The sequence below is a fragment of the Camelus bactrianus genome, chromosome 3 (genome assembly GCF_048773025.1).
Source record: "Camelus bactrianus isolate YW-2024 breed Bactrian camel chromosome 3, ASM4877302v1, whole genome shotgun sequence".
NCBI lineage: Eukaryota > Metazoa > Chordata > Mammalia > Artiodactyla > Camelidae > Camelus > Camelus bactrianus.
This window is the reverse complement of record NC_133541.1, coordinates 51582086-51595969: the sequence shown is the minus strand read 5'-3', so window position 1 is coordinate 51595969 and position 13884 is coordinate 51582086. Positions and strand designations below refer to the sequence as shown.

Here is a 13884-nt window from a genome sequence, read left to right as displayed (position 1 = left end):
CTTTTCCTTTTCTGCTTTTTTCCCCTTCCCCCTTCTCCCTCCCTTGCAGAATAGGAATGTCCTTTCTTCCTATACATGTCTGATAGCATGTCTCTGAGAGGTGGGGCCTCTAATGTTACTGCATACTGGGATGGGCAAGTGGGATTCCAGGGGTCTAGTTGCACCTTTTAATGACTCTTGATCAGTTCTGTCTTCAGTTCTACCCATGCCTTTACCTTTAGGGCTACTTAATGCCATCAGTACAAATTGGCTTCTTTTGTCTTTTCTTCCCTTGTAGATGTTTATTTTTCAACATTCTCAGGCCTGCTAATAAGTCAGTTATCACATTCCAACTTTAAACTTTGTTGGCAACTTTTTTCTTCTTTTTCTTTGTGGATTTATGCCTCTTTTGTTCCTGTAAGGTTATTTTGATAGGTAGTGGATGCTGTGGACTTTGGTTAAAATAATTCTCTTTGTGATGGTAATTTGGAAGTGAGGCCTTTGAGGGGTAATGGGTTTAGATGAGGTCATGAGAGTATAGTCCCCCATGGTGAAATTGGTGCCCTTATGAAGAGAGGAAAGAGCTCTCCTCCCTGTGAGGACACAGGTAGAAGGCAGCCATCTGCAAACCAAGAAGAGGGCCCTCACTGAGCACCCTCCCGTGCTGACATTCTGATCTTTAACTTGCAGCCTGCAAAACTGTGAGAAATTCTGTTGTTTAAGCCACCCAGCCTGTGGTATTTTTGTTAGAGCAGCCCTAAGAACTAAGACCAAGAAATGGATATAAATGCCATTTCACCTTTCGATATATTTGTTGTCCTTAACAATGAATGTTGACATGATAAAGAGTGAGGCCCACCTACATTTTCCTTTCTGTAGTTGGCTTTCTTCTATAGTGTGCATTCTCATTCTCAATAGGGACGATGCTTGGTTCTTGGGAAAGTGAAGTAACTTAGATATTATAATATCTTATGTGGCCCTCCAGGAAGAATGTACTGGACAAAATCTTAAATCTTAATGCTTATTATTAAATTTCTCTCAGTAAGGAGAATTTATCTTTTCACAGGTTGGGGGCTGATAATGCAAAAAGCTTGAGAAACATTGTTTTATTGCATTTTTTTACTCTTTAATTAATTTCACAGAATAAGTCTTGGGATTGATCTTTCTGTGACCATTTTTCCTGAGCATTGTATGTCTTTCTGATTTGTAACTTGAAAATTTATTTAAAGAAAAGGTAGTATCTTTGAATTTTTGTTACATTTCTTTTTTTCAAGATACCAGTTAAAGCATTTGCTGACCTCCTTTGTCCACCATTATTATATTTCTTTCACTTTGTATTTGTCTCTGTTCATCATGCCCCTTTTAACCTTGTCTTTTATTGCAGCTTCTGATGTGATTTCAACTCATTTCTTTTTTCTTAAGTCTGTTAGCTTACTTTTTTATTTTCTGTTAGCTTACTTTTCATTTCTTGTTGCCTCATCTCTCTAAATTTTTTAGTCTTTTTTTTTTCTTGCAGATAGGTCGTATTGTCTCTTAGATCTACCACCCTTGCAGTTTTTCATCTAATTTTGGCCTTTATCCCAGGTTTGTTTCCTTCTAATAATCATCTGTCGGGGCTAGGACTAGGATGAGACCAATGAGGGACTAACCTCAGTTGTAAAATTTAAGAGAGCATCAAAAAACTCAATAATCAAGATAAGTAGTATTTTAGTGCAGTTTTTTTTAGCGTAATGCATAATGAACAAACTATCCAAATGAAATTCTGAATAAAGACAGATAGAGTTATATTTGAATGAAGCAGTTGATCTACAGTAGTTGCCCCCTTATCTGTAGTTTCAATGTCTGCAGTAGTTACCTTCAAGGTCTAAAAGTATTAAATGGAAAATTCCAGAAATAAACAATTCATAAGTTTAAAATTATGTGTTGTGTTGAGAAGAATAATGAACTCTTGCATGGGCTGCTCTGTCCCTAGTGGGTCGTGACTCATTCCTTTGTCTAGCACATCAATGCTGTATACACTACCTGCTCATTAATACCTATATAGCAAAATACATAGTACAGTTGACCCTTGAATACCATGGGTTTGAACAGCACAGGTCCACTTATACTCAGAATTTTTTCAGTAGTAAATACTACCTACAGTACTACCCAATCTGAGAGTCATTGAATCCACGGATGGGGAGTCCTAGATGCAGAGAGCTGACTATAAGCTACTCAGGCTTTCTACTGTGCAGAGGATCCACGCCCCTAATCCCAGTGTTGTTCATGGGTCAGCTGTGTATGTAGGGTTTTGTACTCTCCGTGGGTTTCAGTCACCCTCTGGGGGTCTTGGAATGTATCCCTCTTGGATAAAGAGAGACTATTGCATTATGCGTTTAAGGAGGGTGGGGTGTGTGTGTGTGTGTGTGTGTTGAGATATGATATGAGCTTTGTTGTCTTGACTTCACTTTATTCTCCTAAACACGCTTCTTAACAAATTTGTTATCTCCTTTGTCTTTAGCTTCCCGCACTATGTCACTTTTTAGGGATTCGGGGCTTCTGTGCTGTTCACAGACTCTATCCCCTCACAATTGGTACATCTTTCTTTTATGCCACCTATCCCTCAGATTATTAATAGTAGAAATGGCTACATTGTGTGCACTTTGTGTCAGTTCCATCTCTGTGAGCAGGTATTAAGATACTGTATTTCATATAAATGTGTGACATGCAAATGAAGATTTCAGATCCTTTCATTCTTCTGGCTTTGTAGACTATATTTTATTCCATTCCTATGTATAACTTTTATCTAGTAAAAGCTTAAAGTTCTCCACATAATCAAACATTGAAACATTGGGAGAAGAAATCATAATTGATACACTTTATAGATTTAGTAGTTTGGCAAAGCTTCCTTATATTGATTTCAGGTTTTATTAAGTCACTCATGCTCAGAGAACACTTAATAGCAGGTTCCTGTTTTCAGGAATATTTTAAATGTAACATTGTACTCTTTGAAAGATTATGAGGAAATTCTGAAGATACAAAACTGGGAAAAGTGTTTGCTGGAGAAATCAGTCATTTTTGAGCTACAGTTGGCCCTCTGTGTCTGCTGGCTCAGCATCCGCAGGTAAGGAGGGCTGACTATGCTGAACCATTTTCCGTGAAGGACTTAGGCATCTGAGGTTTGGAATCCCTGGGGCATCCTCACAACAGTCCCCTGCAAAAACCAAGGGACGACTATATATGTATTACTTCCTTTTATTTTTCTAAAGCTTTAATGAGAATATTGAACACAATATAAAATGTAAAAGATTTTCAAGAATAGTGACCAGAAATACAATAATGATTATGAAGTAAAAGTTTAAAAACCTCTGGGCTATCAGTTAAATCCTTTACTTAAGTTCTTCAGATAGTATATATGCTTTCCTTCCTCCAAGAAGCTTTTCTCAGTAACTAGACTCCATTCTTAAGATTTCTGAATACTTAGCTTTCGGTTAAATTTATAGTCATTGTATTTATGAGTGTTAAATTGTTGTCTTTTATGCCTGTAGTCATAATTACTCAGGCAGGGTGTGCATTCTCTTGTTTTTTCCCTTTTCTCTGTAGCACACTCTACCTCCCGCCATAGTGCTTACTCTGATGCCCAGCACATAGTGGTTCAGAAAATGTTTAACTTGTATCCTTTTGCCAGTCACAATCATGATTTGTTGTCTTAATCTTGAAAGAGAAATTGTCTCATAGTCTGAAGAACCTTGTGGAGTTGTATTGTTTCTGTTAAATAAACTGATAAGGAGATAGAAGATTACTGCTGTTAAGCGGGAACGAGAATAAACAATAAACGCTGAAAGTGCAGTATGTAGATTGTGTTCAGCAAGTAAGTTTATTATTACATTGACCAGAGAGGATTCTCTCTCCTTTAAGGCTGAGATTGTTTGCAGGAGAGGAAATTGACTGACCGTACTTTATCCGGTGGGAGAAGAGGTAGTATTTGTGATGTGATCTTGTCATGTTTGAATTCATTTATTGGGGGAAAAACAAGCATAGAAAATACTTATTTTACATATTTTTATGAAGAATGTAAAACACTGAACCAAATAGTTGACATTTTCACTAATTGTTTACATTTTGATGCAAGGAGTTTCTAGTTGTCTAACATAGGTCTGATAAAATGTTCATTTTATTGCTCTTTCCATTGGAAGCCTTCCTGCTGTTATGATCCAAGACATGTAAAAGCCTAGAAGTTAATTTGAGATGCTTGAGAGGAAATATTAATGTTATTTTGTGGTAGAACATAAAAATATCTTGTTTATCAAATTTATGAAATAAAACTATGGATGATGAGGATTTACTTTTGAATAGTAGAGACAGAAAAAAAGTAGTAAATGTATTTCCTAAAACTTATTTTGGCCCTTTTTAAAATTGTGCTTTTGGTGGTATTCCCAGTAGTTAAACTTAGTCACAGCATTTAATAAACAATATTAGGTCTGGGTTTTTTGAAGTATGTTTGTAGTTTCTGTGTCTACTCACTTGTGGGAATAGTGAATGAAACCTAGTTTTTGATAACTGTGCCCTTGTTGTGGTCTTCATCTGAAATTTCTTCAAAAAAGTTGTTTGACTAGAAAAATAAAAGAATAGTAAGAGTCTCCCACCAGCCAGAGTGGGTATGTTCATGTTTTTGCTGCAGGATATGATACTTCTAAGAATATAATTAGTTTTGCTTTTCTTTTTCTACTTCTTTCTCCACAGCCTCATGATTTTGATGAATGTCGATTTGATATTAGTGTAAATGATAGCGTTTGGTATCTTCGTGCTCAAGATCCAGATCATAGACAGCAGTGGATAGATGCCATTGAACAGCACAAGGTAGGTCTCCAATGTTACCTATTCATAGAGGACTAGGTGAAAGACTGATGGTAACTCCTTTAAAATAATGTGTGTTACTGAAAAGTTGAACATGATTTGGGTGGTAAAGATTAAAGCACATTCTTTTTGATATTGTTTATGCATTAGCTTTTATTTCTTGATTATGAATTTTTCCCAGCCTCAAGAAATCTAGCTGTCTTTTCTTTTTCTTCCTGTTTAAGCTTTAGAGTTATATTGCTTGAAAACATTTTGTGAATCTTAGTTACCTTGATATTATTACTTCAGAAAACAGTCTAAAAATGGGAAAATGGGAAATAATTTTCTGTTATTTAAGAGAGATGAGCCAATAGCCAAGACATGGAAGCAACCTAAATGTCCATCATCAGATGAATGGTTAAAGAAGATGTGGTATGTTCACGTACGTGTACGCGCGCGCGTGAGCGCGCACGCACTGGAGTATTACTCAGCCATGAAAAAGAACAAAATACTGACATTTGCAGCAACATGGACGGACCTTGAGATTATAATACTAAAGTAAGTCAGGCAGAGGAAGACAAATATTATATGATATCAGTTAAGTGCAGAATCTAAAAAAATAATACAAGTCAACTTATTTACAAAAAAGAAACAGACTCACAGACATAGGAAACAAACTTATGGTTACCAAAAAGGAAAAGGGCCAGGGGTGGGGGATAAATTAGGAATGTGGGATTAATAGATACATGCCACCATATATAAGGTAGATAAACAATAAGGATCCACTGTATAGCATAGGGAACTATATCTTATAATAACCTATAATGGAAAATAATCTGAAGCTGTATACCTGACACTAAGACAGTATTTGTAAATTAGCCATAGTTAAATAAAAGTAAAGAGTAAATAAAAGAGATGAGCTAGAATTCCAAAATCTCAGTGCTTTGGAGCCAGGCTGACTTGGATTCAGACACTGCAGCCCCTGCCATATACAACATGTTTCCTTGTGTGACGACTCGGCTCTTCTTAGTGTGTGTAAGGAATAATGAGATAATATATGTAAGGTTACTTACCAGAGTGGCTGATACATTTTCCCATTTAAGACATAGTGAGTCACAACTAAATTCACTAAAATTGTACCTTTTTTTTTTCTGAATGAAGAGTTCTACATTCAATGAGAGTTGCTAAATGTGCAGATAAGGAGAGTAGCTTATTTTGTGTAGTTAATCAGAACCACTCCTCTTATCAATGATTAAAGATATTAAGTAGAACTAACGTCTATATTTTTAACTGAGATGACCTTTGTACAGGGCTAGTTTTTTGTTTTATTTGTTTTGTTTTAATTAATTAAGCATATTTTATTTTGTTCATTCTTAGAAAAACTGACCCAGGAATCTTTGCAAGTTCTTATTTTATTTTTTCTCCTTGGATGAAGAAGCATGCATAAAGCATATATCTCTTCCATATCATTGATTCTTTGCACCTTTGAAATAATGGATAGATACAATCTTTGGGTCTCCCTCAGAGCATTCTGACTAAGCTGGATAACAGATTTTTGGTGAATTTAAGTTCTTACAAAATAGATTCAACAGCAAGATTCCAGATATATTGTGTAATAAGTTTCTGATTTCTGAATATAGTTTATTCATAGACAAGGGAAGAGAAATCGTTATTCTTGTTAGTACTTACTTAATTTTAACAAAATATGTGCTATGTGCCAACTAAACAACGTATCAGTGAAAATTTAAATTGAATGAATTCTAAAAATATATTGTTTGAGTTGTTAATAACATAGGAGGGAGAAAATTCAAATGCTATAACCAAACATGACCAACAAAGTTGTCTTTTTTTTCCCCATAAACCAGGAACAGGGAGGTAGTGAGGAGACGTTTCCTAATTCATTCTTCAAAATCACTAAAGAATATTGAATGTGGAACCTAAATTTAGTAATTTTACTACTTAAACAAGCATTCTTGTATTGATATTCAAAATTAAAATCAAATTTTTAAGGCATGATGATGATAATGTTAGGAGCTACTGTTTATTGAAGGTCACCAAGTACTAATTATCATACTATGTATTCATGTGCTTGCTTTCTGCTATCCTGAGACGTGAGGGAAGTATTGTTTTATAGAAATGGAAACTGAGGTTTAGATTAAACTTGAGTAACTTGCCTGAAATTATACTACTTTTTGGTTAACAGTTTCTTGGATTCAATTTTATGTTAATTGTGTTTTCTATCAATTGCCATTTGCAGAATGTTTGGAAGATAATTCCATAAGCTCACCTCCTGAAGGTTAGAGTGTATTATCTGAGTTCTGCTACATATATGTACAAGATAAATATGAGCTCACCTTTCTGCCCATGGGTTGCCAAAATAGCATTATATTGTATTGGTTAGTGTTTGAGCACTGGATACTGGGGTCTGACGCATATGAGATTGAATCCTGGTGCTATTACATAATAGCTGTGTGATCTTGGTAAGTTACTTAAAGCAGAAAAGATGACAGTATGCAGTATATTCCCCCTCCCCAGAAAAAAAACCTACAAAAAACAAATAAGCAAGCAAAATAATCGACTCATGATAAACCAAAATACTGTACTTCAAAGTTGACTGGTGTTCCTGTCATTCCTACTCACTCAGTTCAATTCAGAGTTAATTCCATGGCACCACCTGTCCTTAGGATGGCTGGACCTGGAACAGTGGATCTGTCTTTTTTTTCTTTTTTATGTCCTCAGATGGGCCCTCATTGCCTTTTCTTGTTGTGGACCTTAGTTAGGGCTTCCCTGATAGGTTTTAGCTGGAAGAAATTGGAAGTTTCTGTTCTTTTCTTTCCAGAAGGCTGTTATGCTAATTATAATAACCTTTATGTACCAATCCATTTCACACATACACACACCAGGAGTTCTATTTACAGTACCTCTTGAACAATAATAACATAGTGGAGGTGATAATGATGATAGCTAACCTTTCTTAGGATTACTGTATGCCTGGTATGGTGATAAATACTTTATATGCTTTATCTCATGTACTCTCACAGTATTTTAAGGTTTACACTATTCTATTTTTACAGATTAGGAAATTGAGACATAGAGAGTTTAAGTAACTTGTCCAAGTCAAACTGCTAATTATTGAGGGAGCCAGCATTCAGACCCAGGTCTGTTTGATCTGAGAACCAGAGCTTTTAGCCAGCAAGCACTATGCCATCCTATAAATAGGTGTTTATGTGAAGTGAAATACAGTTTGTTGATTTAAGTCATGGGCTTCTTGAACCACAATGTTCTCATATTTTCTATGTGTTCTTCATACATCTAGTGTTTATTTTAGGTGATCAACACCTTAAAGGCTCAGGGATACAACTTCTTTGTAGGAATCAGCAAAGCACTGGACACATAAATTTTCCAGTTGAAATAATTTATGGTATTGTAAAACAAATTTTATGGGGAAAATTTGTGATTTTTTTCTCTTTAATCTGCATGGTTAGTGTTAGAATGATTACTGACAGAAATACAGTAAGTGATCTATATTCTTTGTCTAGCTCTATTGTTTTGTCCTCTTTGGTATTTATTCCAGAATAACTTGCTCAATACAAGAAAAGTTTAAAAAAGATGGTTCTATGATTTCAATTTTCTCAATATATTAGAAATTGCATAATTCAGTATCACATTAGACAAGTGTAGCACCTGTGGAAGAAAGATATGTCTGAGGTCATTCTTTAATTTGAAGATTCTATTTCAATTTAAAATATAGAAGGATATATGTATACCAGACTAGTAATTTTATTTTGGAGTAGTGTGCTGGCTTTATTATGTGGAATCCATTCATATTCTTCATTTCTCCTTAGGATTTGAGACAAAACTAAATAAATGACTTTTAAAGACAGGGTTTGTTTGATTTTTTTAATCTCTTACCCATCTGCCATGTTGTCTTTGAGGTCAAATGAGATTATGTTTTTGAAAATTATTTGACAACTAAAAGCTGTATGAATGTGAAGCTAAGATAATTGTTTATTTGGATAAACTAATATTTTTCTAGTAAAGATGGGTCTGTGTTTTATCCAAAGGCTTTGGTGATCATTTTCTGCATAATTAGTTAATAAAGGAAATATGATAAACCATCTGTTGTTGCTGTTATTTAAAAGAATTGTAGGATTATTCCTAGAATCTTCTACAGTTGCAATGCATGTTTTGAATAAACATGGTTTGTTCTTACCATGAAAGAAATACATTCCCCTACCCCACCACCCCATGTCTCAAAAAAACTAACAGGAAGGCTTTCCTTGCACTAGCAGATTTAAGAAACATGTTGAGAAGTTTTTTGGCTCTGACGGTTTGTGGTAATCGTGACATTCTTTTATTTCCATAAGGGAGCAATGTTAGTAGATCCTGAAATTTTGGTGGTCATGGGCCACCCATATTCCCCATATTTTGGAAATGATCCAAAACATAAAGAGTCATAGGCAAATACTCAATTAGGGAGGAAGAATCTGGGTAATTTTTACAGATGTTGATTTTCTGTGGTGGGATTCTGCAGGCAGTTTTTTTGCAGTTTAATGTTTGTGGGTTTGTTCTCATCCCACTAATTCATACGTGAGGCTCCATTTGAGTACTTTCAGAAGAAAAATTTATTCTCAACCTGAGAAGTTGAGGGATTTCTGTCTAAGGAACTTATGTGAAATATTTCTTAAAGGAACTTTGACATTTTACTTGAAATGGGGTATGAAAAAAGTTTTCCTCATAAAGAAGATTCTCATGGTCGAGCAACCTAAATGATGCCCAAGAATCACTTTAAAGATCTTTTTAAAATTGTGTTGCTGTTTGCCGTAATGAATTTTCTTTTTCCTATGGTATAGCAGGGTCAGCTTGATGTTGGTGCTTTTTCTCTGCTTTTAGGAGGAGTTTCTGCTTACTTGTCACCTTAATTTCTTTTGTCTTAAATTTTACATACATCTTATCAGAAAACTATTTTAAAAATAGCTAGGTGGCAGAATATAGCTTAAGTTTCTTAGCACTTTTTAAATACCAAAGTCATATAAAGTCATAGTATCTCTATTTGCCATTTTTAATCAGTTATAATATTGGAAAATTTTCTAAACAGATACTAGAGGTTCTTTCTGTACTTGTCTGCTTAAAAATAATTATCATGTAAACTTAGCTTTGTGTTTTAAATCTGATTTAATTGGCAAAGACATAAGAATGCAAATAAAACTGTTAAAACTGCTATTTTTAGTGTATACTTTATGTGAGTAATTTCATAGTATCAGTGGATTAGAACCAATTCTTTTTTTACCTTATTTGCATCATACCATGGTGATGGAGGGAAGAAGATGGAATCAATTTTTACTTCTCCTTTACATTCAAGTCACGGCTCTGCCATTTTCTGAAATAAGTTGTAGAAAAACCCAATTAGGTGGTATCACAACTGAACTTTATTATCCAGCAAAAAACTTTATTATGTCTCTGGTGTTTCTCTCATTAAGATAAGGAATTTGGTTAGTTTCTAACAGTGGGAGTTAATTGCTGAGTTGCTTGCAGTAATCCATACGTGGTTAGTAAATTTTTATTAACACCTAAGTGTGGATAGTGTCATACTACCATGATTTTAAAGGTCTGTGAAATCAAGGAAGAAAACAAGGTACCAGCACTCTTTAATACTCTCAGGGTTCTAGAATAAAAGTAATTCAACTGTCAAGGACTTTTAAACTAACTTTTTAAGTTTTTGTTGCCTGCAGAAGCTGAGTTCACCTGCGTCAACATCTGCACTTTGTACTTCTGTATGTTGCCTAAATACTTTATAAAGTGTATCATCTTAAAAAGAGGGAATAAGTGCCAGTAATTTACATTTTTCAGACAAGTTCTTTTATCTGAGAAAATGTTTATCTTTTACCAGGATGGTAGAAGAGGAGTCAGGATTTTACATGGAACAGTGAATAAAGAACATATTTAGGTAGCTAATCATATTAACTATGTGGCCAGTTGAGGAAAAGTAACTTGACAATATTTTATGTCAGAAAGGCAAGGAAGAGTCCTACAAATCAGTAAGAAAGGTTTACATGGCACAATTTAAAAAAAAAAAAAAAAAAAAAAGGCCAAAGACTTCATCTGGTACTTCATAAAAGAGGATACCCAAATGGGTAATGAGCATATGAAAAGATACTCTGTGCCATTAGTCATTAGAGAAATGCACATTTAAACCACAGTGCCATACCGCCATATTGCCTGTCTGAGTGGCTTAAATAATTAAGACTTAATACCAAGTGTTGATGAGACTATGGTACAACAGGTGTAAACTGGTGCAAACACATTGGAAAGCAGTTTTAGAGTATCTACTAAAGCTGAGCATAGCTATCTATTTAGATCAGGTGAATACTGAAAATTTGAAAAGATCCCAAAATTATTGATATCATAGGTCCATCCATTTTTCATTAAGCTTTTTAGGTTATAGAGAGTACAGGCCAATCCATGTTACCTTGAAAAAAATGGGAATATTGCCAGGAACCAAGAAAATTTATAATGCCCTACCTGCAAAGAAAGCCGACTGTATACTGGATTTTGAATGCTTTTATTAACAAAACTCAATTACTCAATCACGTGCCCCCACGTACAGCTAATGTAGCTTAGTTTCATTCTGTTATTTCTTCACTCTTTTCATGGCTCCTCTTATTTCTGTTTTGCTCTCCCATCCTACTTAGTTTTTCCTTTGTTTATCATGTTCTTTTCCTATTTTTGGCTTCTTTTCAGCTTCAGCTCCTACTTCTGTCTGCCCTAATCTCTGGGCATTTCCTAAAGTTAAATGTCTTGAGAAAATCTCATTGCCTTTTCACTCCAGGTTACTATGAATTGGCCACCCCAGGTCCACTTTTTATTTGTATATTTACTTGTACTTAAAGGATAGAATGGGATTACCAGTTATACAAATAAAATGCTTTGAAATTGTATTCTATAATTTTGTATAGCATTTACCAAACTTGCAAATTTTTTAATGCTTTCCACATATTTGCTACTAACAATTTAGGTAAATATTAATAGATTTTCAGCTTATTTCTCTTTCATTAGTTTTTAATTTGCTTATAAAATGTTTCTTTAAGTAAGAAAGCTAAAAAAAGAAAATTAATCTAGATTTGAATAACTGTTCCTTATTGTTACTATAGAACATATGAAAGAAAATGAGGCTGCATGCTATAAAAATCCTTTTTTTAAGCAATTATTAAGTATTGTGTTTGAATTTTTTTGCATTCTCTTTGAAGTATAGTCAGTTTACAATGTTGTATTTGAATTTTTATTTAATCACGATGGAAGATTCCTGACAGTCACCAGGACAGATGGGATTCTGCTTTTTCTACATTTGATGTGGAAAAGTAATGATGGGTGGCATGGCTTACACATATTGACAGCAGTGGAAACTATTTTCTGATTTTACTTGCTGAGTGTATTGGACATTAGCTGGGAGAAAATATTTCTGAAAAAAATCAAGGAACACAAAACTGCTCTTTTTCATCAAATAAATCTTTTTAACTAATAGATTAAAAAAGATTTTGCTTCTGTTATCTTTATTGCCTGGTAAATATTCTGGACTTGTTTGGTATTTAGGGTTGAAAGACAGCATTTTGTTAGGAATAATAAGAATAGATAGCAAAGTAAATGAATGTTCTACAGGTTAAAATGTTAATCCTGAAAACAGTTCTGTCATTTTTCAGTCACATAGCAAGTTCATGTTCTTGACAGACAAGATATGATTGTTGACAGGAATGCTTGTATCGCTGATCATTTCCTAGCCCTCTGTTCTGACTAGCACCCCTTTGATCTATAGGGGAATAGAGGAGTAAGTAGGCACTGTTATCATTAATCCTCCTGGAAGCCCTTCGTTGTAGGTGTTCTTCCTATTTTGCATAAAAATGAAGTTGAATGGATTATGAGAACATTGACCAGTGAGTGATAACATTATTGTTACAAGAAAAAAACCCCTCATTTTTTGGTACTGCTCCCCCCACCCCTTTTTTGGTTAATTTCAGCTTAATTCATGGATGTATAGTTGAATACTAAAAAAATAAATCATCAGTCAACCGTCTTAAAAAAAAAATACCTCCCAAGTTCTAAAAATTCTAATCAAGTCTTTTAAAACCATTCCTGCAAATAGTTTTATTGATTAGATTTCATTGACTCCCCTTGCTCTATTTTTAAAAATAAGTTTTGCTAATTATAAGGAAAAAAATACAAAACTACCATTAATGTATTTCCTTCTCATCCTCTATACATTTTCCCCCTAAAACATTATGGAGATAACAAAGTTTATGTCTTGTTTTCTTTCTTTATTTTAATCTAACATCATTTTCTCATTATAAGACAGCTTTGTTAATATTTCATTGTACTGTAATTTTGGTACTCATTTGCTTATTATTAGACCTTTAGATTGTTTCAGTTTTTTGCATTTAGTATTTACTGCCTTCCTACATAAAGCATTTTTCTTGTAGTTTGTGACCTTACTATAAGTTCTCAGATGTAGAATTGCTCAGTTTAAAGATATGAGCATTTTTGAAAGATGTTGCCAGATAACTTTCCAAAAAGATTGTGCTGATGTACATTCCATCTGCAGAATATGCAGATTTTCCTTTCACTGCAGCTTTATCAGTATTATTCTGTCCTTACCCCTTTTAAGTGAGATAGATTAAATATGTGTTCTGTGGCTTTATTTTTTGTTTTTATTCTTACAGACGTGATATATGATTACTGTAAATAATTCAAACAATATAGATAATACTGAAAACTCTACAAAAGAAAGTGAAGATTCACTTTCACTGTTCATCCTTGGTAAAGATCCTTTGCAGAGATTCCTTTGCATGTGTAGCCTTACAGTTTTACGTAAATACCATACTGCTTTGTAGCTTTTCCTTCACTCAACAATAAGTTATGGATATCTTTTCATGTTTGATATTTATCTTGATTTCTCCCTTACCTGTTAGGAAAGGAATGCATATCTTTTGTAGAAAATTTAGATTTGAGACCAAAGCTGCAGAATAATTAAGAATGTTCACTTACTGACCATTGTTTTATGTACATAACATTTCTTGCAGAAAAGAATTAATGGTTCAG

The 13884-nt window shown here is 34.1% G+C and overlaps 1 protein-coding gene across 4 annotated transcripts in view; it reads left to right on the top strand.

Moving 5' to 3' along the window:
* CERT1 (ceramide transporter 1) overlaps positions 1 to 13884 on the top strand; it is a 119800-nt gene that overhangs the window by 42733 nt on the left and 63183 nt on the right. For all 4 annotated transcript variants that reach the window (XM_074359970.1, XM_074359966.1, XM_074359959.1 and 1 more), the window contains one exon: positions 4702 to 4818. In XM_074359970.1, coding sequence (XP_074216071.1) covers positions 4702 to 4818 — 117 coding nt within the window. The remainder of the gene's footprint in view (positions 1 to 4701; positions 4819 to 13884) is intronic.